At 44.7% G+C, this 26,714-nt stretch overlaps 1 protein-coding gene across 6 annotated transcripts in view; it reads right to left on the reverse strand.

The window, feature by feature from the left end:
* Nucleotides 1-975: 975 nt before the first annotated feature.
* LOC118225340 (ecotropic viral integration site 5 protein homolog) overlaps nucleotides 976-26,714 on the reverse strand; it is a 69,304-nt gene continuing 43,565 nt past the window's right edge. For 5 of the 6 annotated variants that reach the window (XM_035413542.1, XM_035413547.1, XM_035413545.1 and 2 more), the window contains 7 exons: nucleotides 24,784-24,918; nucleotides 24,466-24,606; nucleotides 23,977-24,135; nucleotides 22,824-22,970; nucleotides 20,171-20,266; nucleotides 11,588-11,683; nucleotides 976-3,229 (listed from right to left, as the gene is read on the reverse strand). In XM_035413542.1, the coding sequence (XP_035269433.1) occupies nucleotides 2,921-3,229; nucleotides 11,588-11,683; nucleotides 20,171-20,266; nucleotides 22,824-22,970; nucleotides 23,977-24,135; nucleotides 24,466-24,606; nucleotides 24,784-24,918 (1,083 nt within the window). In that variant the 3' untranslated portion in view covers nucleotides 976-2,920. Of the gene's footprint in view, nucleotides 3,230-3,739; nucleotides 3,750-11,587; nucleotides 11,684-20,170; nucleotides 20,267-22,823; nucleotides 22,971-23,976; nucleotides 24,136-24,465; nucleotides 24,607-24,783; nucleotides 24,919-26,714 lie in introns of all 6 variants that reach the window. The other variant, XM_035413546.1, reaches the window with a different exon arrangement.

The raw sequence follows: 26,714 nt of genomic DNA on the forward strand, positions 1-26,714 counted from the left end.
ACATACTGTGTGAGATATGCAAGTAATGTCAGAGTAATGTAAACACACTGCTGTAAAACTGTACACTGCAGCTATAAAATAATACTTGTTTACAGGAAAAAGTCAGGGTGTCAATTTTATCTTTCAAAAATTATTTAAACATCCCAAACTGACTTGTTTTTCAGCTCTGCTAGTGATCCCAGTAACTCTTGGCTTATCAAAAAAGTAGTGTACAGTCATGGATAGTGGTAATTTTGGTAAACATAGGCTTCATCATCTCAAGCATGATCATGCCCACTTTGAATGATGTTCAATGCCACCGTCGCCATCTGAAGGCTTGTGCTAGAGTGTAACATTTCTTTATGCAGTAATCTTCTCAGTAACTAGCCGTATTTGTCTTCAGATGTCTTTACATATTGATTATACAAAACTTTATTATCTGTAGTTGATTTTCTGTTCATAAATTGTTATTGAAAATATCCATAAATAATATTAATTTGTAAAAATGTTTGCCTGTCAAGCACTTCGATTGAACATGAGAACACCTAACATTAGAGTGATGTCCCTTTAAGTTGAATTGTACATTGAATGATACAGAGCAGTTGATCTGCAATGATCCAAGTTGTTCGTATATTCAAGTCAATATTGAAATATTTAGAGGAGAAAGATAAAGCAAGGAGAACATATACATAGTGTGCGTATATATATATATATATATATATATATATAGAGAGAGAGAGAGAGAGAGAGAGAGATACAGGTAAAGTCCCTAATTGACCATAATATACCAACAAAGCATGAGTCTAACAGACTGACAATTCTGATATTACAGGTGCACTTATCCTGGAAAACAGTTGTATGATCCATGTCTCAGATAAGCTCGGGAGAATTGGGGGGTTCGGATTTATCTGCACGCACCGAGGTATCGAGCTGGGTTGACCTACATTAGCGTTCCTGAAAAAATCTGAACCAGATACGTGTCCAGCTTACCTATGACCCAAATTTCAGCGTTTTAGCTTTAAAGAACACTTTCGCACTGCAGGCTCTCTGCGAGCCAGATTCCACACAGACTACTTGCGCTGGGCTTAGCCGAGAGCGCAGCGGCTCGGTCCGCAACGGAGCCCGGCAGACCGCTCAGAGGACCCGACCAGAGGAAAAAACCATCCTGGACGGCGGGCATTTCAGAGCACGCCACATGTGCTGATACAAGACCACCGGGGGGGGGCAAGGCTCCCACCGACACAGAAACCCTGGAACACAGGTGAGGGCTCTGAATGAATTCAACTCAGTAGAACCTCCGAGATACAAACGCTTTGGGTGCTTCAGAGCTCCGAAGCATTCGTAATTCTGAAACCCATTAAAACATGAATCCATTTTTTTTTCTTTGATGGCTTTCCAAATGATAGAACTCCTGTTGAGTGACCTGCTATATGCATGTCACCTTTTTAAAACTACGTGACTTTGTTCTGGAAAATTCATCTCACCAGATACTGACTTTGCTACAATTTGGGTTTGGATAAGAAGTGTTTTTAGAGCTCACCCCAACTTTCGGTGATGCACCAATATTGAAGAACAAGCGAGATGTGATTAACATACGTACGCAGCATAAAACTAATTTTGTGTGAAGTTGACAAGTGTTAGCAAAAAAATTTAATAGCCCTCTTGCTCTCAAATAGAAACTATTTATGAAGAAAGAAATGCCTTTATGTTGACAACTGAAAAACAGAAAATTACTAGCCAAGTACAGAACTAGGTAGAATGACACATGGGCTGGACTGAGTTTAAAGCATGCGAAGGGCGGTTCTTGTCAGCTTTCTATAAAGATGCTATAGAAAGCATCTATATATTGCATTGAGAAGTTAAGAGATGAGATACATTTTTATAATTGTCATAAAAGATGAGGCATCAGTGAGGGAACATCAAGAAAGCAGTGGTCTGCTAACAAGCTACATGGGTCAACCAAAACTTATTTTTCATAGACCCCAACAAACGGGTACAGAAGGTGTATTTGCTTCACCTGTTGTTTGGGAAAGTGTGAGTACGTTCTGTTCAATGCTTGCCTTTTGGCATCAGTGATTAATAACACACAATATATTTATTTTATTAGGAGGACCTTGATAAACCCTAATTGTGCATGCTACTTCCAGGTTCAAACCCTGTTCAATCTGATGTTTGTATCTCCAAGGTTCTACTGCACCAAATGTTTTTAAGGAACAGCACATAACTTTGTTTTTATTCATTTCTGATGGACAAAACTTTCAATTTTCATGTCCTGAAGCTTAATTAATCCTGGATATGAGGCTACAACTCTGTTTACCAGGAGTTATCCCTGTGAGAAGAACAGTATGGATGGAATACCTTACAAGATCATACCGCTTCATTCGCATTATTTTGAATAAGCTCTTGCAGACCTGTAGCTGTCTTGTGGACTCGATTATTCTAGAAAAAGGCCAAACATAAAAAAAAACAAGTCAACATGCATAAAACATGATATTGCACAAACTCCCCCCGTACGGTAGGTGAGGGAGTCCCTCGGTTGCCTTGGTGGAGTCTTCCTCAGCGTTCAGTCTTGTGAAGTCTCTGCCCACTGTCGCTAAATAGCAGCCATCTTCGCATTTGCTCATCCAGCTGCAGTCTATGGAATGGCAATGATATGTACATCCATTTGATTTTGGCAGAAGTAAGGCAGGTGCAAACAAACAACAACAAAAAAAAAAGAATAAAAACAACAGCAACATTAAGAAACCATAACTGTCTCTTAGGTCAGTCTCTGTGATTGAAAAAGATGGCAGATTCCTCGCATGGAAATCGCGCTTAGCCATCAAAGTGACCCTTTCGATCGAGCCCCAAACGTTTGGCTAACAAGCGTAGTGTTAGACCCCCACCCCCCCCTCTCCCACACCACAGGCAGTCGGGGAACGGGTTCCTGCCTGGGCGGCGGTCACACGGAGGTGGTCTTGTGGCTGTTGTGGGCGTGGCCTCCGGCGGGGGGGACCGAGAGGCGCAGGGACTCCTCTTCCTCTTCCTCGTCCTCGTCGCTGTCCGTGTCCGGCAGGTTGGGGCGGAGCACGATGCGGCCGCCGCCCGGCCGGGACTCGAAGGGCCGAGGGACGGCGCAGAGCAGGTTCTTGCCCACGTCGTCGTCCGAGGAGTGGTAGGACTCGTCGTCTCCGATGTAGTGGCTGACGATGTGGAGGCGGTCAAAAGCGGGCGGTTTGGTCAAGCCCCGCTGGCCTTTTAAGCAGCGAATCTGTACGGAGAGGGAGGCAAACGCATTGAACGGTCCGCAACGGGACAGAACAATTCACACGCAGACTTCCACGTGACGGCACTGCTATCAGGAATTTCGCTTTTTTCCCCCACAGACATGCAGCGCTTTTTAATCTCCCCAAACAACCATGGCGTCCAGTGCTCTCAAATCAGGAGCAATACAACATCTCTACTGAACATAAACCATCTGCAAAATCCACAGGAAGTGGATGCTAAACTCAAGAGCAGAAGATGTGATATCAGGTTATTATCACTGCTAAAGGTCACATCGCATGCAGCGTACTTGACTAGAAAAAGGGCAAATATAAAATCCATTCGACAGTATCATGTAAAAACAAATGTTAAGCCACTGCATGATCGACAAACTCTATTTCCAGGTAAAGAATGCGAAACGTAATTACAAATCCATGCCGAGTGTTAAATCACGAGCATCACAATATGGGACTGTACCAGGACGCACTCTGAAGGGGACACATGCTGACGTGCTTACCTGATACAGACTGCCTCCACACGACAGACATGTGGGGAGAGAGGTAGCAAGACGGGTAGTTTAGAGAAACCACACACACAGAGAGACACACACATACAGACAGACACACACAGAGACATACAGAACGACACAGGCATATAGACACAGACACACACACACACACACACAGACATACAGAACGACACAGGCATATAGACACAGACACACACACACACACAGACATACAGAACAACACAGGCATATAGACACAGGCACACACACACATACAGACAGACACACACATGCACGCACACACATAGACAGACACAGGCATATAGACACAGGCACACACACACACGCACGCACACACATAGACAGACACACAGACATACAGACAGACATCGGCATACAGACACAGACAGACAGACACACACAGACATACAGACAGACACAAGCATACAGACACAGACAGACAGACACACACACGCACGTATGCATGCACACACACAGGCACACAGACATACAGACAGACGAGCATACAGACAGACACACACAAACACGCACACATACACACACTTGCACACCATGGGAGCTGCTGTGTACTCCAACAGAACAGTGAGAAGTGTTAGCGAACCAGTTTGGCTGCTTTGATACTAAATATGAAATATTAAACACTTCAAGAAACAAAGGGTTTATGATTAATTATTAAGAAACTGTTGTGATTTTATTTAATCGAGATAGATAGTACAATGTGGTGACAACTGAAGACTCAATAAATGATGCCCCTGAACGTGTACATATCACTTGCTCGTATCTTATCATATCATATCATAACTACTTGCTCAAGTATGACCTGGCCAGGTATTCTTAGTGTCTTGGACTTAAGCTTATCTGAGAACCATTTTATTTATTTGTAGATCATTTCAACTTTAAATTGAACTATTTTTGAAAAATATTATTTGAGCGTGCTGGAACAGGTATATATTACAAACATATCACTGCTCTATTCATGTCAAATAACTGTTTTTACAAAATGCACTGCTTGCAATGCTATGACACACAAAACATTCTTCAATAACATTATTTCAAGCGAACGCATTCATGAAATGTGAAATTATCAAAAATATTTTGCTAATTGTAAAGGTTTTGTTCTAAAAGCTTTAAAAATCTCTTAAAGCTTAAAAAGGTTTTATTGGAACTGTGAGGTGTAAAAATGAACACGTCTTCAACAGGAAACAAAACACAGAATAGAAAAGCCACTATCGAGGACATGGCAGGGTCATGACGTCTTAATGTTATGAGTCAGACAGGCTATGCTCAGAGCTCTGTGGATAATGGTAACAGCTTACTAATTTATAGAATACAAGACTGAAACCGCTGCCTATAGTAACCATAATATGTTTTGTTATACAAGTCTCTGCACAGACATCATTCAGCCATTATTGCCATTTACACACTGATGATCAATTCCACTGACCGGACAGAGTATTCTTCAGCTGGAAAATTAAATTCCACCGGCATTTAAAATGATTTAATCGTACTGCATTTTATTATGAGTTTAAATCTGTACATGTGGAATGGCAGCCCTAGCAATCCATACACGCATATTTGTCCTTTGACCTCGGCTTTATTTGTGCAATCAATTTCTGAAATAAATGAAGAAACAATCTTTGCAAGTAGGGCCGCATTTATTTAAAACGATGTGAGATGAGTTGCAGTGCACAACTGGGGGAACATCATAGGGTAGAGTGCTTGGGACAGTTCGAGGGAGGGGGCGATGTGAGCATGCTCAGAGTGTGGCCCACCTGATCAGACCTTAGGCCTCACGTTTTGAGTGGAAGATCAGGACTTGGGAAAACATTTTGTACCCACTCAGACACCGGGGATTTGATTCACCAGCTAACCACCTATACGACACTACAAACAGTGCTAAAGTTAGCACCAGGTTCTCAGACCCACAAAGGGGAAACGTTGCCTTTAACAGCATAATGTATTGGGTGTCGTCTTTGCACAGAAAGTTCTGCAGTTTTGTTTTTGTCTCGGTCTCGCCCTTCGGTTCGTGATCTCTGCCTGTGTATAAACGACTCCGGAATTGGCTTAGGCCGTGACAAAGGGGGCGGGGCTGTGGAGCGCCTGCAAACCGCGTCTTCTGAAGGGGAGCTATCTTATCGCTGCACTGGTTCCTTCCACCCACCGCAACCACTTAAATCAGACAGAGGCAGCGAGGGACGCTAGCCAGTGCGACTATCTGACAGTTTCACAAGGGCCAAAACTTAGCTAAAGAGCGAAAAGGAGTGAGAGAGAGTGTGTGTGTGAGAGAGAGAGCGAGAGAGAGAGAGAGAGATAGAGAGAGAGCGAGAGTTTGTGTGTATCTGGGTGAGAGAGCAAGAGGAGAGAGCAAATCTCATCTTTTTGCTCGACTGCACTCCCCAGATAAAGTGCAGGCTGTCAGCTGCAACACAAAGCATGATTTAATACAGCTCTATTTAACCACAAGCCACTAGGCATTTTTACTTTCGACGGTAGGTAAAATCTGACAAAATCTTTGCCTGCAAATCATTTATTAGAAGGAAGAAAACAAGTTTGGTTGACTTCTGAACTTTTGAACCTTTTCAGGGAGGGGGGTGGGGGGTGGCAGGGGGAGGATGACTAACTTATTTCTTAGGTTTGATGAACGTATGAGCAAAGACGCGTACATCAAATTTCATGATGATCGGCCGTGACCCAAGGGAGTTTTTATATTGTAATAGCCTACAGAGCAATACTGCATTTTGATTGGCATGTGGTGGGCATACCATTTTCCCTACAAATTTGGTACTTAGTCATTGACTATCAACCGATACCTTGGCCCTGGAGATCAATTGGGCTGCTACTAAGACCGCAAGCATTCTGCGATTGGCGGGTATGGGCATCGATTATACAGTACAATTTTCTGTGCAAGCTCGCACTCTGGTGTTGAAATGGTTCTGGTGGCTATTCTTATATGTATCCACTGTTAATCATTTTACCTGGCTAATGGGCTAACGCTAGTTAAGCATGGTGGCAAAATCTGTGATGTTAGAATGCACTGACTAATATGAATATGACACTTTTGACGAAGTTTCTCGCGGGCACGACTGGGCTTGCAGTTCAGTTTGCAGAGCTAACCATCATGTTCGAGCTGCAGAGATAATTAACCTGTTTCTCATTTCCGAGTAAGCTCGAGCAGCTGTGGGCCAGTTCACTTCCTGTGTAATTCTAAAAATGGCGGAATTTTGCAGCAACAGCACTGCTCTGTGCTTCAGTGCACTAATTCTATATCTCCACATAGTAGTGGTCACGGTCCCTCAAAAGGCTGAAGTACAAAGCAAAAACAGCCAAATCAGGCAAGAAACTGCCAATCATATCACTACAAATTCCAATCTGGTTCCAAAGAAGCCAGTTGCCATCAAAAATGGTGTTTATTTAGTTTATTTACCTCTTATTTAGTCTTTACAATTTTTGTCAACTATATGTGTTTTCCATATAACCGATGAATAAACAAAGACAAAATATACACTCATAATATGAAGCACACACAAGAGAGGACCTTGCAATTGCCCTGTCAGAATTACATTCTGACAAACTGCACCCAGAGTTGGTTTCAGTGGATGTTAAGAGAAGCTGTTTGTATAAGGTGAAATAGGCGAAACTAGCACCTTTGACAGGCTTTTAAAGACACGCCTATGTCAAAATCCCCCCATCCCCCCGTATGTAAGACGCTCTTGATAAGAGCATTTGCTAAAAGCCTGTAATGTAATGTACTGTAATGTAACCAGAGTGAAACGTTGGCCACCCAGAGCTGCAAAATGGCTGTCATGTGCAGGCGGACCTAGAGTATACAGTATGTAGGGACAGTGACACCAATGGAAACCTACGGGGAGCACATCAGAACCAGGAAGTACCATTTTTTCACTCAACAGACACACTCATTTGTGTTCCTTGGTCACATGCCTAATCACGTATACAACAAGGACAGCGCAAAGCAGTGACGTGAGGGCTACGCAAAGTGCCCCCCCCCCCCACCCCTTCTCCACGGGTGATAATTAGACGGCAGTTTTAATTTCAACGAAACTGACAACAATTCCCTTATGTACCTGGAAAAAAAGCACCCACATTCACAGATTGCAAACAACACTTACGATACCGAGAAAAATACTTTTGGACCGCAAACAATTTACGTTGTCAAAACTGACATCAGCGAGCTCCTAAACTTTTCCGCATCATCGGACAGCTAAAATTAGCTGTACTCACACGGCCGACCGAGATGAAAAAGGTAGTCATACAAAACCTGACTAATAAAACTAATAAAGATTTAGTCATGGGACTTCAGCAGCAGAGTGAAATTTTACCAGTACGCTGGATGAAATGTGGCAATATGCTTGCGTTTGGGCTTTGCATTGTTCTGTGGATGAAAATAGGGGTCTTTGAGCTTAAGCTCTGACGTAATAGCAGTTCACACCTGCCCCAACAGAGTAGAAACAGGGAGGCTAAGAACCCAACAGCTTTTAAATTGTTCCCCTCTAAATTATTACAATACTGTTCTGTGCTTAGGGGAGATGCAAATAAAGGCACTATTTATAGTTATTTCCGAATGTGTTCGCTCTTACACAGTTATTTTAAAGGACGTCTTATTTGGGAATCGGTTGGGGACGGTAGGACTTTCTAAAACGTTTTTGAGGACTTTTTCATCCATCCCCAGTGACGCGCTCAGCATCGCTTCCTTCGGATGCAGATTCTACAGCAGGGATGAGGTCACTGCGGTCACTCACAGCAAAACTAACCACCACGGCTTGAGAAACCGTAGCAGCATTACCAGAAGCGAGTGCAAAGAAGAAGAAATCTGAGAAGGACGCCAATTCGCACAGCAAGAGAAGGGAAACCAAGAACTAGGAAGAGAGCTCAAAATGACAGCGTGCACAAAAATAAATAAAATAGAAAATCACGTGAAAGCACACTCAACACTCTTCCATACACAGCACGAGACCCAGCAAGGCTAACCAGAGCATTCTCTACACGTCTTCTGCAAAAATGACTAGGCCTTTATTTCTGAAAAAAGCAACAACAAAAAAAAAGGGAAAAAGATTTTCGATTTTCTGATCACAGTTTCAAACTTTCAAGAATCTGCTGGCGAGTACTCATTTACTCGAGTAAATGATTCCACCCCTAATTACTACATGCAGCTAAAAGCACTTTCAGCCCTTTTTACTAAGGGTTTCAGTACTCATTTCAATACTCTCATTTAAAATATTACGCTCATCTCCTGATCCAGACCTGGACCACTCATGCCAGTGCAGTTGGCTTCGAATATACATACAGCCATCCTCCAGTAGTGGGCGTACTGCAAGTATTGTATGCGCGCACCTCAAAAACCGCCTGCTCTTGCACACGAAAATCCATTCATCTTGTGCTCTCAAAAACAAAAATCCTCTTCCATCACAAACAGCAAGCAGAAATATCCAAAACCAAAGGAACGTATGCATGAACGCTTCAGAGAAACCGAAAGCTTCTGACCCACAAAAGGAAGAACCAGAAGGACGCTGCAGTGCCGCTACACTGCTTCCAAATTTCTTCTGACTACCCAACATAAACAGCTTACAGCACTTTTAATGAATAAATGCATCCACTGATGCAGCAAGCAATGCATTAAAATGCACGTTTTATTGTCCAAAACTTTATTTAAACCTCAAAGAAGTACTGAGGGAGAGTCCCTTATTTACAATACTACAACATGCTGGTCAGGTCTCAAAGACAGAGATGGCTAGCCTCAAAGAGGACAGTGACGTGTGCCAAATCCATCAGCAGTAATGAATCTTATAGCAGAGTGGTACGTTGCATCTTGAGGTTTAAGGGTGGTAATGAATGCCTGCAAGTAATGTCTCCATAGTCTAAAACAGAGACAAAAACTGGCTCAATTACTCTGTTTCTGCAAAAAGCTGGAAAGGATATTTTATTTCTATACAGAATACCTCATTTTGACCACAATTTTCTGCATTCTATGAGGAAGGCAGCCCCTTGTAAACCCCCTCCTTTCAAAAAACTAATTTTAATATTTTAAAATTAGGGATTTATCTATTTAATGCACACATGTGTAAGTTTGAGGGGTAAGATGTACACGTGTTTTTCCATTTTTTCCATTATTATCGCTACCACACTTACCAATGAAAATCCAATTTCCTTAAAACAGAGTGCACCTCAATTCTTAATCAGAAAAGAAACCCTTCATTTTGTGCCAAGAGGCATGATAACAAGACATCTTTAGGCATATATGACAACAATGTAGGGTTTGCTAATCTCAAAAGCTACTAAAAATGGAATGAGTAGCCCAATAAAACTACATTTCACTTACATTCTCGCCGAAAAAGGGCATGAGAAAGTGCCTAAAAAAGTACAAGCCCTTGTCATTGGGATGGTACCCTACAGGTATATAAAACTGTATCCCTAGCCAGCAATACATAATTCATTTGTAACTTTTTTTGCTTGTAAATTGGACTAAATTAGTACCAAATAGAACACCATCATACTTTCAGGGTATATGTGGGAAATGCGTTCCTTAAAGAACAGAAATCTACCTCCACTGTACCTTTATATCTGACAGTATACAATACTGTAGCCAAAAAAAAAAAATGTTTACGGTTTGGCTTACAACATCGCCCACTGCCCTGGCAAAACGTCTTGGGTGGCACCGTGACGAAAAACAAGAGGAAAAACAACTGCCTTATTGGTATTCTCTTTCCGGCTTGTCACTTTCCGTGTGGCCAAGTGAGATTCTGGATCTACCACCTGCAAAATCCTCAAACGTGTGCCCAAACGGACAAACCAGAGCACGGGCTGTTCGGTGAGTGGCACTGCTCATGGTGGTCTGAAAGATTGATACCCGGTACTTCTTGAAAGTCTAATGAAGCCCATGCTTTTGAAAAGGTGAGAAATGTACGCAGTGTTTTAAAAGTAAAAACGAGGCGTGCTGGCACATTCCACGCCCTCCTCACAGGAAGCGGAGAGCTACAGGGCGTAGTTAACACTTCTTCTGACAGGCAGGTGGCCTCGAAATATAGTAAAACCTGTTCAAAAAAAAAAAAATAACAAAAAATAAAAAACAACGACAAAACCAAGAAAGCCACAGCAAAACGCGCAAGTGGCAAGTAGAAACGAGAACTGGAAATGATGAACATAGCGAAGATCGAGCATGGTGCGTGCTCAAAAAGTCATTGCCTTCTGGCAGCAGGGTAGGAACGTTGCAAAAAAAAAAAAAAATGAAACAAAATAATAATAAAAATAAAATTTTGACAGTCTGGGGACAGTCTGGACATATGGATGTTCTGTGTGCCTCTTCCTCAGCCGCCCCTCCCCCAACTTATCAGCTCTGGGCCTGTAGGCCCATAGGCCACATTCACTCATTACACTCAAAGGCCAGCATGACTATCACAGCCCTGGGAGTGAGACTGAGGAAGAGATTTCCTGATGGGAAAATCTTGTGGAATGAAGAGAATGATGCTTGAAGGTGAGCTAAAATATGAGAAGACGATGGCGCAAATGCGAACGTGCAGCAGTCACGTCAAACTGGAAACAGGTCATGTGAAACCGTGGAAGAGGGAGAGGGAAAGAGCACTACCATTGTTCCTACATTATGACGTTTCCCATTTTTTAATTCCTTAATACTTTTATTTTATTTCTATTATTCTACTACACTGTATGTCCGTTATCTCCTGTACCTCCACCAACCTTGAAAAGTCAATGGCTACATTAGGTCTGCTCAGAGCTTGGGGCGAATCTCTTATCCGCCATGCACACCAGCGCACACAAACCCGGGGTCGTAAGCTCCTCCCCCCTCGCTGTCCCCCAGGCACTCACCTCGTGTTTAAGCTCTGCGATCTGCTCCTTCAGGTCCTGGATGTACTGGCTGGAATCGGAGCTGTTCAGCTGGCCTTGGACCTTGCCTTCTTCTTTCTGCGAGAAGAGGGGAGCACCACCACATAAGAGGGTCACTCTTACGGCACAATCGCAACAAGGCTCCACAGCGCCCCCCGTTTCAGGAGCCTCTGCTCCAGAAAGTTGGCATCTGCTAACTGGGAAAAAAAATTTTGGAGCACATCTACTCATTTTTGACGGTGTGGCGTGCGTCTAAATTTGTCAACTTACGTGCACATTTGCTCCTTCGGAGAAAAAAAAACAAAACAAAAACAAGTTGGCGTAAAGCCCCGCAAACAGGCAGTCGTTCTTAGGAAACTGGGCCCGAGGCATTTCACTGCAAACGAGCGCTCCAGTTCTCAGTTCCCTGCAGTTACGGATTCGCGAGAAAGAGTGGAGGGGAAAAGTCACGGCGGGGTTGAGCGGCGCTAGCCGTCTGCGGCCTAGGGGGGGTGTAACCACCCGGGTTGTGTCAATCGGCGAGGGCTCAGCCACCTCCTGCAGACAGGTTGCCACGAGGTCACACTTAACACCTACAACCTGGAAACACTGGTGGGGGGGAAGGCGCAAAGACGAAGCCCATAACGATCACATGGAAAATGACAAATTGCTAAAAGCGCTTTTCATCGCACAGGCTTCCAGATTTCCAGCGCGAGGCGAAGACGAACTGAGTCACGGACGGGAGACTCGAACGTACTCGAACCTGCTCAAGTGTTTGTTTTTTTCCAGAGGCCCGGAGGAGTTTGGGGAGTACGTTAGTCGCTCAACAGCCAAACCCTCGCCACGTGCTGTTTGCGTCCTTCGCCCGACACATCTGCAGCGCTGAGCCGACAACAGATCACAAAAACCTCAAATCGCTCGCTGCGCGCGGCATCAAAACACATTGCTGGTGGGGTTGGTGAGGTTGGTGGGGGGGTGGGGGTGGAGCGGGAGGAGGGGCTTCACACCGTGCCAGCTGCGGTCACACGAGCAGAAGCAGTCCCAGTGGCCCCCGGGGAAGGGAAGGTGAACTGGGAGGGATGGGGGAGGGGGGGCGGGCGCTGAGGTTGAGGTTGCGACCTAGCGGATCGCCGCACCAAAAAGAAGGGCGTTCCCGGCGCCTGAGCCGCAGCGGGCTTGTGAGCGCGAGCTCCCGATTGGCTGCCGGCGACGGGGATCCGAAGGCCCCGGTCTTCCAGGAATCTGTGTTTTTCTTGAGGTTTCCCCCCCCAGAGAGGGCGATAAGGGAGAGGCGGTTAGCCGCCGTCCTGCGCTCAGCTGCGAGAGCCAACAGGTGCCTAGCTGTGGCCGGGGATGTCAAACGTCTCTAAGTAATGGCTTCCTTGCCCGTCCCCCTGTTGTTATCCAGGAGGGCTGCGGCAGTTGGCCAGTGGCTTGCTTGTTTATTTTTACCACAGAGTCCAAGCTCATACAGCTGGATGACTTCAACAGGAGTGCTAGCGACAAGTGTGTGTTCTATAGTATTAAGCATGGCTTGAAACTGTTTTTTTTTAAATTTTATTTTACCATTTTAATCCTTATGCTCCTGAAAAATACACGCAAGCGACGACATCTAACTATAATGACGGGCCATAATGAAATTTACCACAGATAAAATTTTTTTTTAAAAACAGTAGAATCTTTAAGGCCACCCGTCAGCCATTCCACTTCCATTAAGACCACTTCCGTAGTATCTCATTTTCCAACTAGCCACCTGGCCTCAAAACTAACAAAACAAAAAATAAGGTCTTAACAAATTAGATATTTTGACACTTCAGAGTCCTTACACTTACAAACTTGCACATTTGAATCGGTCTGTCACTTAGTAAATAACGCACAGGCACAAACAGGAAATGTGGCCTCGACAGATTTCCTCAGATAAAAGTGCAGTAAATTTCAAAGATTTCAGCAATGTCAGTCATGACCAAAGGAAAACTTGTCTGCATGTTAAAACATTACTACCATGGAAACGGAGTTACTTTGTTCACTGCTATGAAACGGTAGGGGTTCCTGTCAAAGAGAAGCTGAGACTCCGTAGCAGTTTTATGGCAGTAAGGCTGTGGTTCTTTCAAATTAGCCGTCACCTTATTTGTTACAAGTCTGTTCTCTACAGGATAAACTGTTAATAACAACAGAAATTTTTTGTTGGCATTTGACATCATACAGTTAAATAAACAGATTAGCACTGAATTATATACGCAACGAGTTTAGCCTTGAATTTAATGCAAAACGAAAAAAAAAACAAAAACAAATCATGATATGTTAACTTTCAGTCCTGTTGTTAGTGAGACGTATGTATACGGGAAGTGGTTTCCCAGTATTGAAGACTCAGTGTTGTGGTCGACATAAGGGTCACAGCAACAAAAAAAAAAGAAAGAAAAAAGTGTTTTCAAAACTATGCCTGTGTGGATGAAAATACACAGAAATAGCCTCCATTTGTACCCTTTCATTTCTACGAACATATTCATGCACCTCAATGCCAGCACAGGTCTACTAAACTCTCAAGTTCTAAGGGCAGATAAAGACGCTGAAGTTTTTAAGACGTACCTGAATTCTGAAAGCCTATCGAAAGCACATTGATGGCCCACACCAGCTTGTGCAGACTTTAAATGTGAAACGTAAAGGTGTGGGAAAACCCCTGTGCCAACAGGGCCTCAGAACCCTCTGGGGATCTATGGAACTACTTAACAGTGCCGAGCGATCAGCCAAAACTTCAAGAAGCTAATAATTTATCAAGCTCGGTTCAAATATTTAAGTTGCTGCATCCTTTCAATTGTGCTGCTGTTTCTGTTTCTGAGAAATCAACGGGGAAAATGTATTGAGCCATCACATATGCAATTAACCTCCTTTTGCCAGAAATGTAATTTAATTAAAAGGGTGAATTACCAAATTTTGCAATTGCAGGGTATATGAACTACAGTTCCCAATCTGCATCCTGACAATGAATACAGCAGCAACTTGTAGACAGGTGGGAATGAGACACAGAACTCTAACTTAAAGTAAGGTTAGACTGTAATGGACATGTTTTAAATGTTTTTAAAAATCTTTTGTTCATGGATTCCCTTTAAAATAAACTGCTACTACTATTTTGTATGCAATTATACAGAAAAGATTTGATAATAAGTGAGCCACCTGCTAGAACACATAATGTCTATCAAAAATTATTGTAAGGTGACAGTGCCAGAGTTTCGCACTGTTTAGATGCTAAATTCTTTAGCCAGCTTGTCACCAGTCACACAATCACTTCTGCTGCTTTCACAGCTACAAGCTAATGGGCTTCATCTGATTTTATTAGAAAAATTAATTGGCTTCCATGATCTGTATGTCTTCATGTCAAATTAAGTGTAAAATATAGCTTCAAACGAAAGATGACAAGATAGCACCAGAGTTTTGTTAACCTACTGAGACCTACAGCCACCCCCTTTTGCCACCAGTCACACGTACCGACTACTTTATGTTTTGACTTTCATGATCTGTATGTCTCAATGTCAAATTCAATGTTAAATATAGTTTTGAAGCTTTTAAATGTAAGATGACAAGGTTGCACTGGAGTTTTGCTTCATTTTGAGGCTAGCCAGCTTGACATTAGACACATTCACTTCAGCTGCTTTTGAGGCTACAAGCTAATGCATTGTGTTTCATCCAATTTAATTAAAAAAATGTCTTTTCTTTCATTATCTGTATGTCTTAACGTCAAATTTAGAGTAAAAACAGTTTTATAGGTTTTTAATCTAAGACGACAAGGTCATACCGGCGTTTTGTATAATTTGTAGGTCTAGCTTTAGCACTGACTTGCCTACCTCTGCTCTGCTCTTACCTGTGTACCCCTGCCTGCTCTCATTGCTCTGGCAGTGCAGTGAACACACAGCAACATGACTGACAGGCAGGCATAGCATGTCCTGATTGGTTGCTAAGATTCAGGCCTGGTGAAATTTGGAGTGGTTTCAGATCCTGGGGCAGACAGAGAGCCAGGTTTGTTTCCTTAGACATTTTATATGATTTATTGATATCTGTCGGGATGTGAAGGAAAAAACCAAATGAAAAAAGTGTTCTACAACAAACTTAGATACTGCACCTTTAACACAGTAGAATGATATGTGGAGTTAATGTATATAAGGGCTGTTAATCTTAGGTCCTGAAGGGCCAAGGGCACAGGTTTCGTGGTTTGATTAAAGAGGTATAAGCACTCGCCTACCACCGCAGAGACTCGCGTTCAATCCCCGGCAGGGGCACTTCCGGCTTGGTCAGACGTTCCTGCGAACACAATTGTTCGCGGGTGAGAAGCATTAGCGACTCCTACTAGTTGGTCAGGGTGCGAGTTCTGCGGGGAGGGGGTCTGGGGGCGACAGCGTGAACGCTACGCTCTCCCAGTGAAACTCCTCGCAGTCAGGTGAACAAGCGCGAATCTGCAATAGCTGCGACCAGCCAACAGAGGATAGCGCATCGACCAGGACCGTGATACACACGGGGAATTGGTATAACGACTAAATTGGGGAGAAAATGGCAGCAACAAAAAAACAAAACACATCTGCAACCAATTAAGGCCTTGGAAGCAAGTTGTGTAGACTCAAACAAACAACTTAAATTAATGACTGGTGTAGAAACACACCAGAAAACCAGCCTGAAACACTATGCCTGAAATCAGGGGTCTGACAGTCTTTTAAAAAAATGTTTTAATCCAATTTCCTTTTTCATTTAAATTATGATGAGGTCAAAGCTTCAATGGTGGAAAAAAAAAACATTTGATTAAAAAAGTGAATAAAATGACAAAATCATATTCAAAAACAATTTACTGGCTGATTTGTGTAGTTGCAATTGAATAATCACAGCTTAAACTGGGACGCATTTCCAAAAAATTGAACTGAAGTCAAACTGAAAGCTAAAAGTAATCATCGCTCAGCGCTAACGGAAGACAAAATAACTCGCATCTGTGGCGTGATAAGAGGCAGAGGTAGAGATTTCCTCTGATAATGAAACCTTCCTCGCTTCAGAGCAGGATTGTGAAATGGGCCTGGGCCCTATCTGTGCACTGACTCGTCCGTCGCCTTTCAGAGGGCGAGAAAGCGGTGACGTCACCCACTCGGTTTCCGAGTAATGGCAGATGAAGCTAAGCGAGGCTTAGCGTACGCGCTCATCCAGAGCGACTTAAAATACAGAGCAGAATTCTCTCAGCCATCCTCAGTGTCGGGCATTAGGGCCGTCGTGAGGAAAGGGCAGTCACAGGTCGCTCCCAGTGATCACCTTTGCCTCTGGAAAGCAGGCACTGGACAAAACTCGACATGAGCCGACGGGCGGTTCAGGTCTTCGCTTCTAGGCCGGCAGGGGAGGCGCTGCGCTTGTGGGCGAACCAGCCAGGGCTCCTGCCCACAACCCCCCAGCGCTTGCAACCAGGCACCCAAACCACAGACCGACACTTCACCACCTTGCAGCGCCCACGCAGGCAGGTCCCTCGCAAAGCCAGCCACTTCCTGCTGCAGCTCCCCGGGCCGGGCGAGGCTGAGCCCGGGGCCCGGTTCGGCAGGTCCCAGGCTCGCCGCGGCGTCCCGCTCGGCTCGTATGTGGAAACTCGGGTTTCCTGCTTAGCCAGGAAGTCCAAAAGTGACCGCTGTGTTCTTCTGATAACATTTTAACATGGGTGGGGGAGTGGCCCGATCGCTTGACGTTTACGCTCGGTTGCTGCGGAGGCGCATGGTAACAAAACCCCAGACCACAGTGTGCGAGGGACGACTGACTCAAACATTTTTTTTTAAAACCAATTTTCTGAAAATGATTCCACTATGAGAAGGTGAGAGCTCAGGGCACGCTACTGACACAGATTTCACTATGAGAAGGTGAGATTAAAGCTTTTTTTCATATAGCACCACTCACAGGGCTCTCTGACAAATGAACAAAAAAGGCTCCTCAAATCTTAGCAAGCAGAGAATGGAAAAGCTGCATCTTTGCACTGTGTCACAGACACCTTTCCATTAATCACATACAAACACACACACACACACACACACACTCACACTCACACTCACACTCACACTCACACTCACACTCACACTCACACTCACACTCACACTCACACTCACACTCACACTCACACACACACACACTCACACTCACACTCACACTCACACTCACACTCACACTCACACACACACACACACACTCACACACACACACACACACACACACACACACACACACACACACACACAAACACACACAAACACACACACACACACAAACAACTGCATAACGGTGTTCGAAGCAGCCCCCTCAGGTATAAATCAGTATTCCTGGTATGTTAATCAGTAGTAACGTGGGTGTACCTGTGGGTGTTTTGTAAAACTAGATAAGAAATGTCTGACACCTTTTTCAACCTACGGACAGCAGCATTCTGCCAATCAACGAGCTTCAGAGACAGGCTGAAGTCAAGCTATAAATATAAAACACTCTCCACTCGTGGAAAAAACCAAAAACCACCCATCGGTCTAGTACACAAATGGTACCCTTTCACTAGCCCTGAAAAATGAGTGTGGGCAGACCTCGCATTAAGTGCAGTGTCTCAACGTAGCATACTACTCAGGCTTCAGACCGAAAAGCCAAGCAACATACTGCAGTATTAATCATGGAAAAATGATTTATGCCGAGGGTTACCTTTACATTAAATCTAGAGTAACACATTCCTGTCAATACCTTCAATTTTTCGTCCACAGTTGCGGGGATGATGCACACGTACAGGCAGCTTATGACAGAAGTGAAGTGTCATTTTGACTGAACTGCTATTAATATAGTGTGTTCCCAATTTGAATTGCCCTGTGTTAAGAAAAGAGTTTCAGATCTACAGAACCAACACCTAGACGAGGAAACTCAGAGATTTAAAAATAAACAAGCATGACCCAAAAAAAAAAAAAAAAAAGAAAGATGACGGCATTGGCTAATCAGAAAATCAGTATCACTTCACTCTACTGTCAGTGGAAACTTTTGGAAGCTTATTTTTAAATTGCAGCCACGCCTCCTCTGATCTGATACCCTCCTAAGACCCGGAATATTAATTAAGTACTTTAATTAAAGTGTCCTGGATGACAAAAACATACTGCGGTGAAAGTAATTTCAACAATTTCACTCATTACATTTTTGTTGGATGTCCCTTGTAGCATGGGTTTCAGCATAGTAGACTATATATGGTTTTGGAGATTAAGACCAGAGACTCATGTCCCCTACAGGGGACAAAAATAAATGGCTCGGTCTTAGGAGGATATAGAATCCGCAACCAACTCTAAGATTGCACACTGTGACAATGTCCCATTACACAACACCCAGGATATTTGTCTTTGTGTGACAAATTTCCAGTCCTCAGCAATTTGATTTGATAAATCACTGTATATCACAAGCCTGATTGTATAGCTTTTTGGCATTGTTCCAATTATTATTTTCTTCTGAAAGACAAGTTCACATTTAAACCAGAGTACTTATAAGAAATGATTCATAGCCCCTTCCTTGTACCTTCAGGCAACATAACGCTTGACACTGTGGGCTCCAAACTTGCAATCATCAAACCAATTGAAATTGTCAAAAACATTAAGAAGTATGACACTGGCTTAAAAGCGGAGGAACTGTGAAGTGCTGAAAGAATTTACTGAAGCTGGTAATGAAAAAAGGAACAAACGTACAAAAGAAAGAAAGAAAGAAAAGTCAACCGTTTCTTCTGACTAGCACCTAAGAGGACCGTCACAAAGCCAAATCTCCAGCACTGTCCATAGGCGGTGGCCTACGAAACCAGTCAACAAACTAACTCCTGAAGTAGCAGCGGCGAGCTCGAGTGCAACAGGAAGAGCATGACATCACTCACAGGTTTATTCAGAGGCTCTGTAGGTCTTTCTGCCAGGGCTGCTAGGAACGATAGGCCACTAAGAGGAATCACGTCAACTTTTCATTTTGAGAGCGTCACAGTTCATACCGAAACCGTACAGTTCTTAAATTCTCTTACGAGATTTTCACACCGATTAGCCGATTAAAATAAAGCAATATTCTTATTGTGCTTTTATTAATATGATAGAATCAGAATCAGGAACATAATGTAAATGAGAAAAAATAATGCTGCAGAAGCTTCAAAGAAAATCCACCAACAGAAAATAGTACAAGCTGCAATACATTTTCATGTGCGTGGTGGCTACGCATCAGATATTCATTCTTGTCCCACTGCAGAAGTTTAATCTGTCAGTGGTGGGTCGGTCCATGCGTTCAGCATTGCCTGACCATGAGCTCGACAAAGGTAGCAGCCAAATGAATGTTGCAGTGGGTATTTTTTTTTTTACTGTCAAGTGCTTCTCCTCTAAATAGCATTTCTCAGAAGAGACCATGAAAGCTACTTTTGATCTTGTTCATGTCACCTTAAAGCCCCCCTGGCCCACCTAGCAGTCTTCCTCACACAGACGCAACCGAAATACAAACTCGACTCAACACCTCCCTTTCTCGGGGGCACGTTTTGGCTGATGTGTGTTCGCGCGCGGGTGCGTGCGTGCGGTGTGTGGTGTGTGTCTGTTTCTGGTGCAGTACCTGGATCTCCAGCTCAGAGATCTGCTGCTGAAGCTCAGCCATGGCAGCAACCTTGTCAGCTTCCCGGAGCCTGATGGCCATCACCTCCTCTCTGTTCTGCAAAGGGTGGAAGGGAGGGGGAGAGAGAGAGAGAGAGAGAGAGAGAGAGAGAGAGAGAGATGCCATCAGTACGCAGAGCTGGTGTGCCAGACAACTGTGAGGAAGTAGCGGCCCAAAACATATCTGCTGACGACTACAGTGCAAACTGGCAGCAGATTAACACTGAGTCAGCGCAATAACGTTGAATATTGCAAACTGATTACAAGAACCTACCGGTACTACTTAGTTTCCTAACTGCTTACCTCCTACGGAACCAATGTATGTGTTGTTAATGTGTCAAATCTAGTTGCCCTATTTCAATTACGGAATAGGAGGAATTGAAGCATAGAGCTGGGTCTGTAGCCCAAAAAACCACATTGGAGTCATTGACTCCATACCTAACTTGGCTGGTTATCTAGCCATACCTGCTTTTTAAAATATAAAACAGGCTCAATGAGGAAACAAATAAACTCTTCTGGAAAAACCTTCACGCTTGCGCTCGTTTCACGTTTTGCGAACTATGAAATGAATAATTTACCCCGAAAAACGGCGTAAAGTAAATCAGCGACGGCCCGCCTGAAGGTTGGGCCGGCGTGGGATGAAGGAGAGTTTCTGACAGGCGTGGTGAGTCACGCCGCTAGCTGCCTCGACGAGAGTGAAAGTGCCTTGCCCTTGTTTTGATTTCCCTTTTAGGGCACGTTCTCCATACACACCCGTTTCTGCTTAGCCCTTCGGTGAGTACCCCTAATGGCTGAGCATCACTATGGGAAGAGACCTGCATGACCATAGCGCCGCGACAGTTTCAAAATTCTCGAGAATTTCCTGCCAACTGATTCTTCTGCCAGGTGAAACCTTAGCTTTCTTTAACTGGCCTATTGCATTATGGGAGATTGCACTCATTGCCTGAAGGAGAAGGGAGTCTTGTTGAGGGACAGAGCTTGCGAGATGTCTGTGATCGCTGAGATGGTGTGGGCTGTGGTACAGAAAGCAGAAGACCTTGCTTCCTTTTTCGAACTTCTGGGTCATGGGATGGCACCTCCAGACCACCACTTCCACCAACTCACCGCTGTTGCGATGAGGAAAGGCCATGTCTTAGTGCTACGGCAGATTTACACGGAAGGTTCCGGAAGCCAGGGTTCTCAGGCCAGAGACATACTTCCCGTTCAATACCCTGAATGAAGCAGGACTCCTAGATGCACCCCCATTGAGTACTGGAGTGTCTGAATAATGCCTAGGAAATGGGGGAGTACCACTATGAGAAACCACCTCTGTTCTGCAGTGGTAGTGAGCATGGTCTGGAACCTGCTGAGGACCAAATTAGACTCCCCACAAACCACAAATCAACTGCAAACAGACTGACGACTGCAAACTACAAAACAAAGAACTCAAGGAACTGCAGGTTCAGGGACTAATTACAGGCCCTGTATTTGTACAATTTGAATTTTAAGAAGCCCACTGAGGGTAAATTGAAAAATAATAGAGAAAGGAACTCAGACTATGCATACGTTTCCCCTTGACCTTGCGGATGCATTTGACACTGTCGACCATTGCATTGTCCTGTCTTCCCTGTCAACAGTGGGGATCTGTCCATGGCCCTTTCTGGGATTGCATTGTACATCACTGGATGCTCCTTCCAGGTAACCTGACCAAGCATCTGCAGTCGGTCACTTCCTCTTCATCCACTACACAAAATCCCCTGGTCCCGTCATTGCTTTGTTTATGGCCTGTCATATCGTTACTATAGCAACGACGCTCAAGACTTTCTGTCTTTCCCACCATCTGACCAGCAGGTCTCCGCAAGCATCTCGACTCGCCTGAATGACGTCATGAGCTAGATGGAAAATCGTCGCCTACAGTTCAACAGCACCTGGTCTACAACCTGCCAAACCACTTCCACATAACCCCCCTTCTCACTGCCTTCCACTGGCTGCGCGTAACCACTCATATTAAATATAAAACCATGGTGTGAGCCCACCAGGCCACTGAGGGGACTGTCCCTTCAGGCTTTCAGAAGAACAGAGCGTCTGACCACCCTCTGACCTCCTGACCAGCCTGACCCGTCCGTTCAGACCCCTCCCACTCTCTGAGCCAGCACATCGCGATCGCTTCACGCTGTCCATTCTCACGCCTCGGTGACGGAACGAGCTTCCCACGCCAGTCAGAACCGCAGAGGCGTCGGCCATCTTCCGACGCAGACTAAACCCCCGCCTCTTCACACTGCCCCTCGGCTCCTCCCCGCCCTCCCCACTCACCCTCTGTAGCACTTTAACCTGGCCCAAGCACCTATTTAGGAGTAAATTCTTTTTCTTATCTTTTTTGTTTTCAGATGCTATGGGTCTTCGCTGTCGGCTGAAAGTAGTCAAATGTTCAAAAGGCTGGTCGAGCCTGTCAGTTGTGTGTGCATTTGCTGTTTCTTCGGACTACAACATTCCCCCTCTAGGAAACACTTAGATCCACGATCTTTGCGCATGCACATGTGTTTGCATTGTAAGTTGCTCTGGATAACAGCGTCAATCCAGGTAAAATACATAAGGATATGCATGGGGGGGGGGGGGGGGGGGGGGGGGGGGGCTACCTTGCACTCGGTCTCGGCCTGCTTGCGCTTGGACCGCTGCAGCTGCGCGTGGAGGTCCTTGTTCTGCGCCGTCAGCAGCTGCACGCGCTCCTGCAGGCCCCGCCCTTCCTGCTCCGCCCGTCGCAGATGGTTGCCTTGGATCTGGTTCTGGGCGGGACCATGAAGAGTTGGGGTGGGGGGCAGAGAACAGAGGGAAATTAATGGACGCACCCTGCGTGGGCGTGTAAGCAGTCAGCGGAAGGACAGGGGTGAGCCGAATAGATTTTGGGCCCGCAAGTAGGACGGCAGTCAGACATGATGCACACAGTAATATGAGTAGTCACCCCTGCCCTAAGATTTAATCATTCTCTGCACACTAATCTGCACCCAAATCAGAGTACACTGCATTTTAACACCTCTAGAGATTTACATTCTGTTCCGGCATATTCCAGTGTCAGCCAAGCACAATTGCACAAACGATTCGTCAAATGAAAATAAGCAGAAAACTAGAGAAATGTAATCTAATATTAAAATGGAAATAATATAGACTTTCATTGATAAAATATTTAATTAGAGGGTACAGTTCTAAGCACCTGTACTGTACATCTGTCAAATTATAACTGATACCACTGACTCGCTCTCTGAAAATGCTTTCCCTGTGTGTAACAGCCAGCCAGATTGAAGCCGTTACCTCCTATTAGGGAAGTTAAAGAATATCCTAATGCTTGAAAAGGGCCCCCTTATTCTCTCACAGATCTCCACCGCCCCCTAAAGTACAACGATCGTCATTACATGTTGGTAACACGCAACGTGCGCCAAAACAACACACACACCAAAAAAAAATCATGGGTGCATTAACCACTTAGTGTCAGGGCCAATAGTTCGGCATGCAAAACAGAATGCGGTTAGTGCAACGCTTGCATTCTCTGTGTGCTCTGTCCCCTTAATTTCAGAAACTGAACCAAGCTTTAAGAGATTCACTTGGTGCTGTATGCGCAATTTAGCCCTGTGCTGCACTGCCAAAATGAAGGTGATAAAGGTTTCAAAGTTCCAGGCTGATAAATGTCCGCTGTCTATATCAGAGGAAGTCTGGCGAATACGAAGGCGGCAGCGTGAGCTCCAGACGGCGGCAACGCTTCGGGAAGCAGACGGCGGCGGCGGCGGCGGAGGGTACCTGCGTCTCCATCTCCATCATCCTGTGCCTGTTCTCCCGGAGCTCCGCCTGGACCTCGGCCTCCCGCAGCCGGACGCTCATCAGCTCGTCCTGCAGCTCGCTCACCGCGCTCTTCCTGGGGCTGTCCTTCCAGCGGCCCGTGGTGCGCGCCAGATGTTTCTGCGACGCGCCCGTGAGAGACGTGTTTTAGCCGCTCCATGCCAATGTTAATATGCGCACAGGCACACATACACACAGACACGCATGCAGACGCAGAAATACAGACATACACACACACATCAGAGACGTGTTTTAACTACTTGATGCCAATGACCACATGGCACAGTTTTCACGCAGGTAGGACAGACAGACACACACATACACAGATACACACACACAGATACACAGACACAGACAGACAGACAGACAGACACACACACACACACACACACACATACACACACAGATACACAGACAGACAGACAGATACACACACACACAGGTCCTCACCTGCCAGTGCTCCTCCAGGTCCTTCACCTGCTGCCGCAGCTCTTTGAGGCCGGTCAGAGCCTCAGCCTCCCGCAGCTTCACCCCGATCAGCTCCTCCTGCAGCTGAGCCACGTTGCTCTCATCCGGGAGGGCCGTGTTCCTCTGCACCACACACGCACAGTCACACACACACACACACACGCGCACGCACACACAGTCACACACAGTCAGACGGCCCGAGAACCAGCCTTAGTCAGGAGAAACACGGCAGCGCGCGGCACCAGAGCGCGTTTTAAGCTTCCCATGCCCGCCGTGATGTCATCACACCCCCGCACGCACCTTCTCCATCTCCAGCACCTTGTCCTGCATCTCCTTCATGGCGCACTGCGACTCGGCCTCCTTCAGACGGGCCTGCACCAGCTCCCGCTCCAGCTGCAGGATGAAGTCCTCCGTGTAGCGCGGGTTGCGCTTCTCCTGCAGGGGGCGATAGAGAGGCGAAGGCTGAAAACCCCCGGACCAGGCTGGTGTCACACGGCTAGTCGTGCGGTTTATTGTGGGGCTCCTCTGAAGAGCCGTGGTTTTGTCTGCCAATGTCTTGATGGGAGTGAATGTGTGGAGCAGACTCAGACACTTCTCTCCCATTAAAACGCCAAGAGGAAAACAGGAATTCATTAGGACTCACAAAGCTCATTTTATTTCCCCCGTGCACTGTTGTACTGCCGCTCAAACGTAAACATAACAAGTCAGAACCTTTCATGACCCGAGTCGCATTTCAGAGAGCAAATTGCAGAGGTGGATTCAATACATAGAATTCATACACACGCTCTCTTCCACATGCTGCCAGCAGGGGGCACTGTGTATAACAAACACAAATCACAATTAAACTTATCCAACCGATTCAGACAATTACACAGCACACATTTGCATGCATACAATCCATTTATACAGCTGGATATTTATTGAACCAACTCAAGAGAATAATGGCATGGCCACCACCTAACAATCAAACCTTTGAGCCTTTTGCACATTGCACTGTTATCCTTTCCCTCGTGTTCAACATGCTACCTGACACTGTGCCTTCAGAATATTACTGTACTCTCCCCTAGTCCCACTGCTGTGCGCTCGATTTCAGCAGACAACCATTATAAATCAGTCCGCCTCTCCCTGCAGCACAATGAATGTTTAATGGTGACTCACTGTAGGAATCATAAAACAACATTATGTAAAACACCACATTATAGCAGGCAGGCAACAAGTTACATTATGATGCCTGCATGCAAAATTAGCCCATTAATAGTTAAACACCCCTCTCTGCTGTTTAGCCAAGCACCGAAAGGTTTCGGTTGCTCGAAACAGGGCTCCCAATCAGTGTCATGCCATCCAGAGCCAATCGGAGGGCTGCTTAATTATTCATGAGGCATTTACTGCATGCAAATGATAGCCCAACAGACTGTCAGGGCATGCATGTAGAATGGTTCATTAGGACTAGAGTAGCAGACCACCATAATTAACTGAAGGTCCTACCGATGTAATAGATTCGCAAAATAAACTTTTAAATCAAGTGCAAACAGGGAGATTTACGGTTATCTTCTTTCCAGTTTTTATATTTATTCAGATAAAGGAATTCCAAAATTGAGAACGCATTCTGAACTGAAGCCCACTAATGAAAATTATTTTTGAAAATCTTGTGAGAAGACAGACTTTGATGCAACCTAATAAATCTTGCATTAAAAGCATTTCTTCTTTCTTAAATTCAAAATGCAGTCCAGTTATTTCTTTTAATACTTTTTGGATCCCCATTTTTGAATGCAAAATTCATTGTGCCATTTAATGACCCTTAATCTCTTTTTTATGATGGTGCTTTCCAAGAACTGCGCCAAGAACATTGCATCTGTACACCTCAGGTTTAAAAAAAAAAAAAAAACGTTTCTGAGCTTGTGACGGTAGAGGAGATCAACATTAGTGTCAATGCATCCGTTTATAATTCTCAACTTATCTATAAATTGATTAATTTGTTGTTTCTAAAAACAAAACAATGTTCCTAATTTACTGTATTTATTTCTCTTTCCAATAGAAATAAATGGCTTTCTTTTTTAATGTAGGAATTGTGTGCAATACATTTTTGCAACATGCTTGTGTAAATCTTCAGGGTAATGGGGAAATGCACAGGTAAATATAAGCAAAGTACAATATCTACATTAATTTTCCTGTAATCGTGTTGTTGTGCATTAAACAGCATCCCTTCTCCATCCCGTAGTGAGAAATTTTAG

Source organism: Anguilla anguilla, chromosome 4, assembly GCF_013347855.1.
Source record: "Anguilla anguilla isolate fAngAng1 chromosome 4, fAngAng1.pri, whole genome shotgun sequence".
Classification (NCBI taxonomy): Eukaryota; Metazoa; Chordata; class Actinopteri; order Anguilliformes; family Anguillidae; genus Anguilla; species Anguilla anguilla.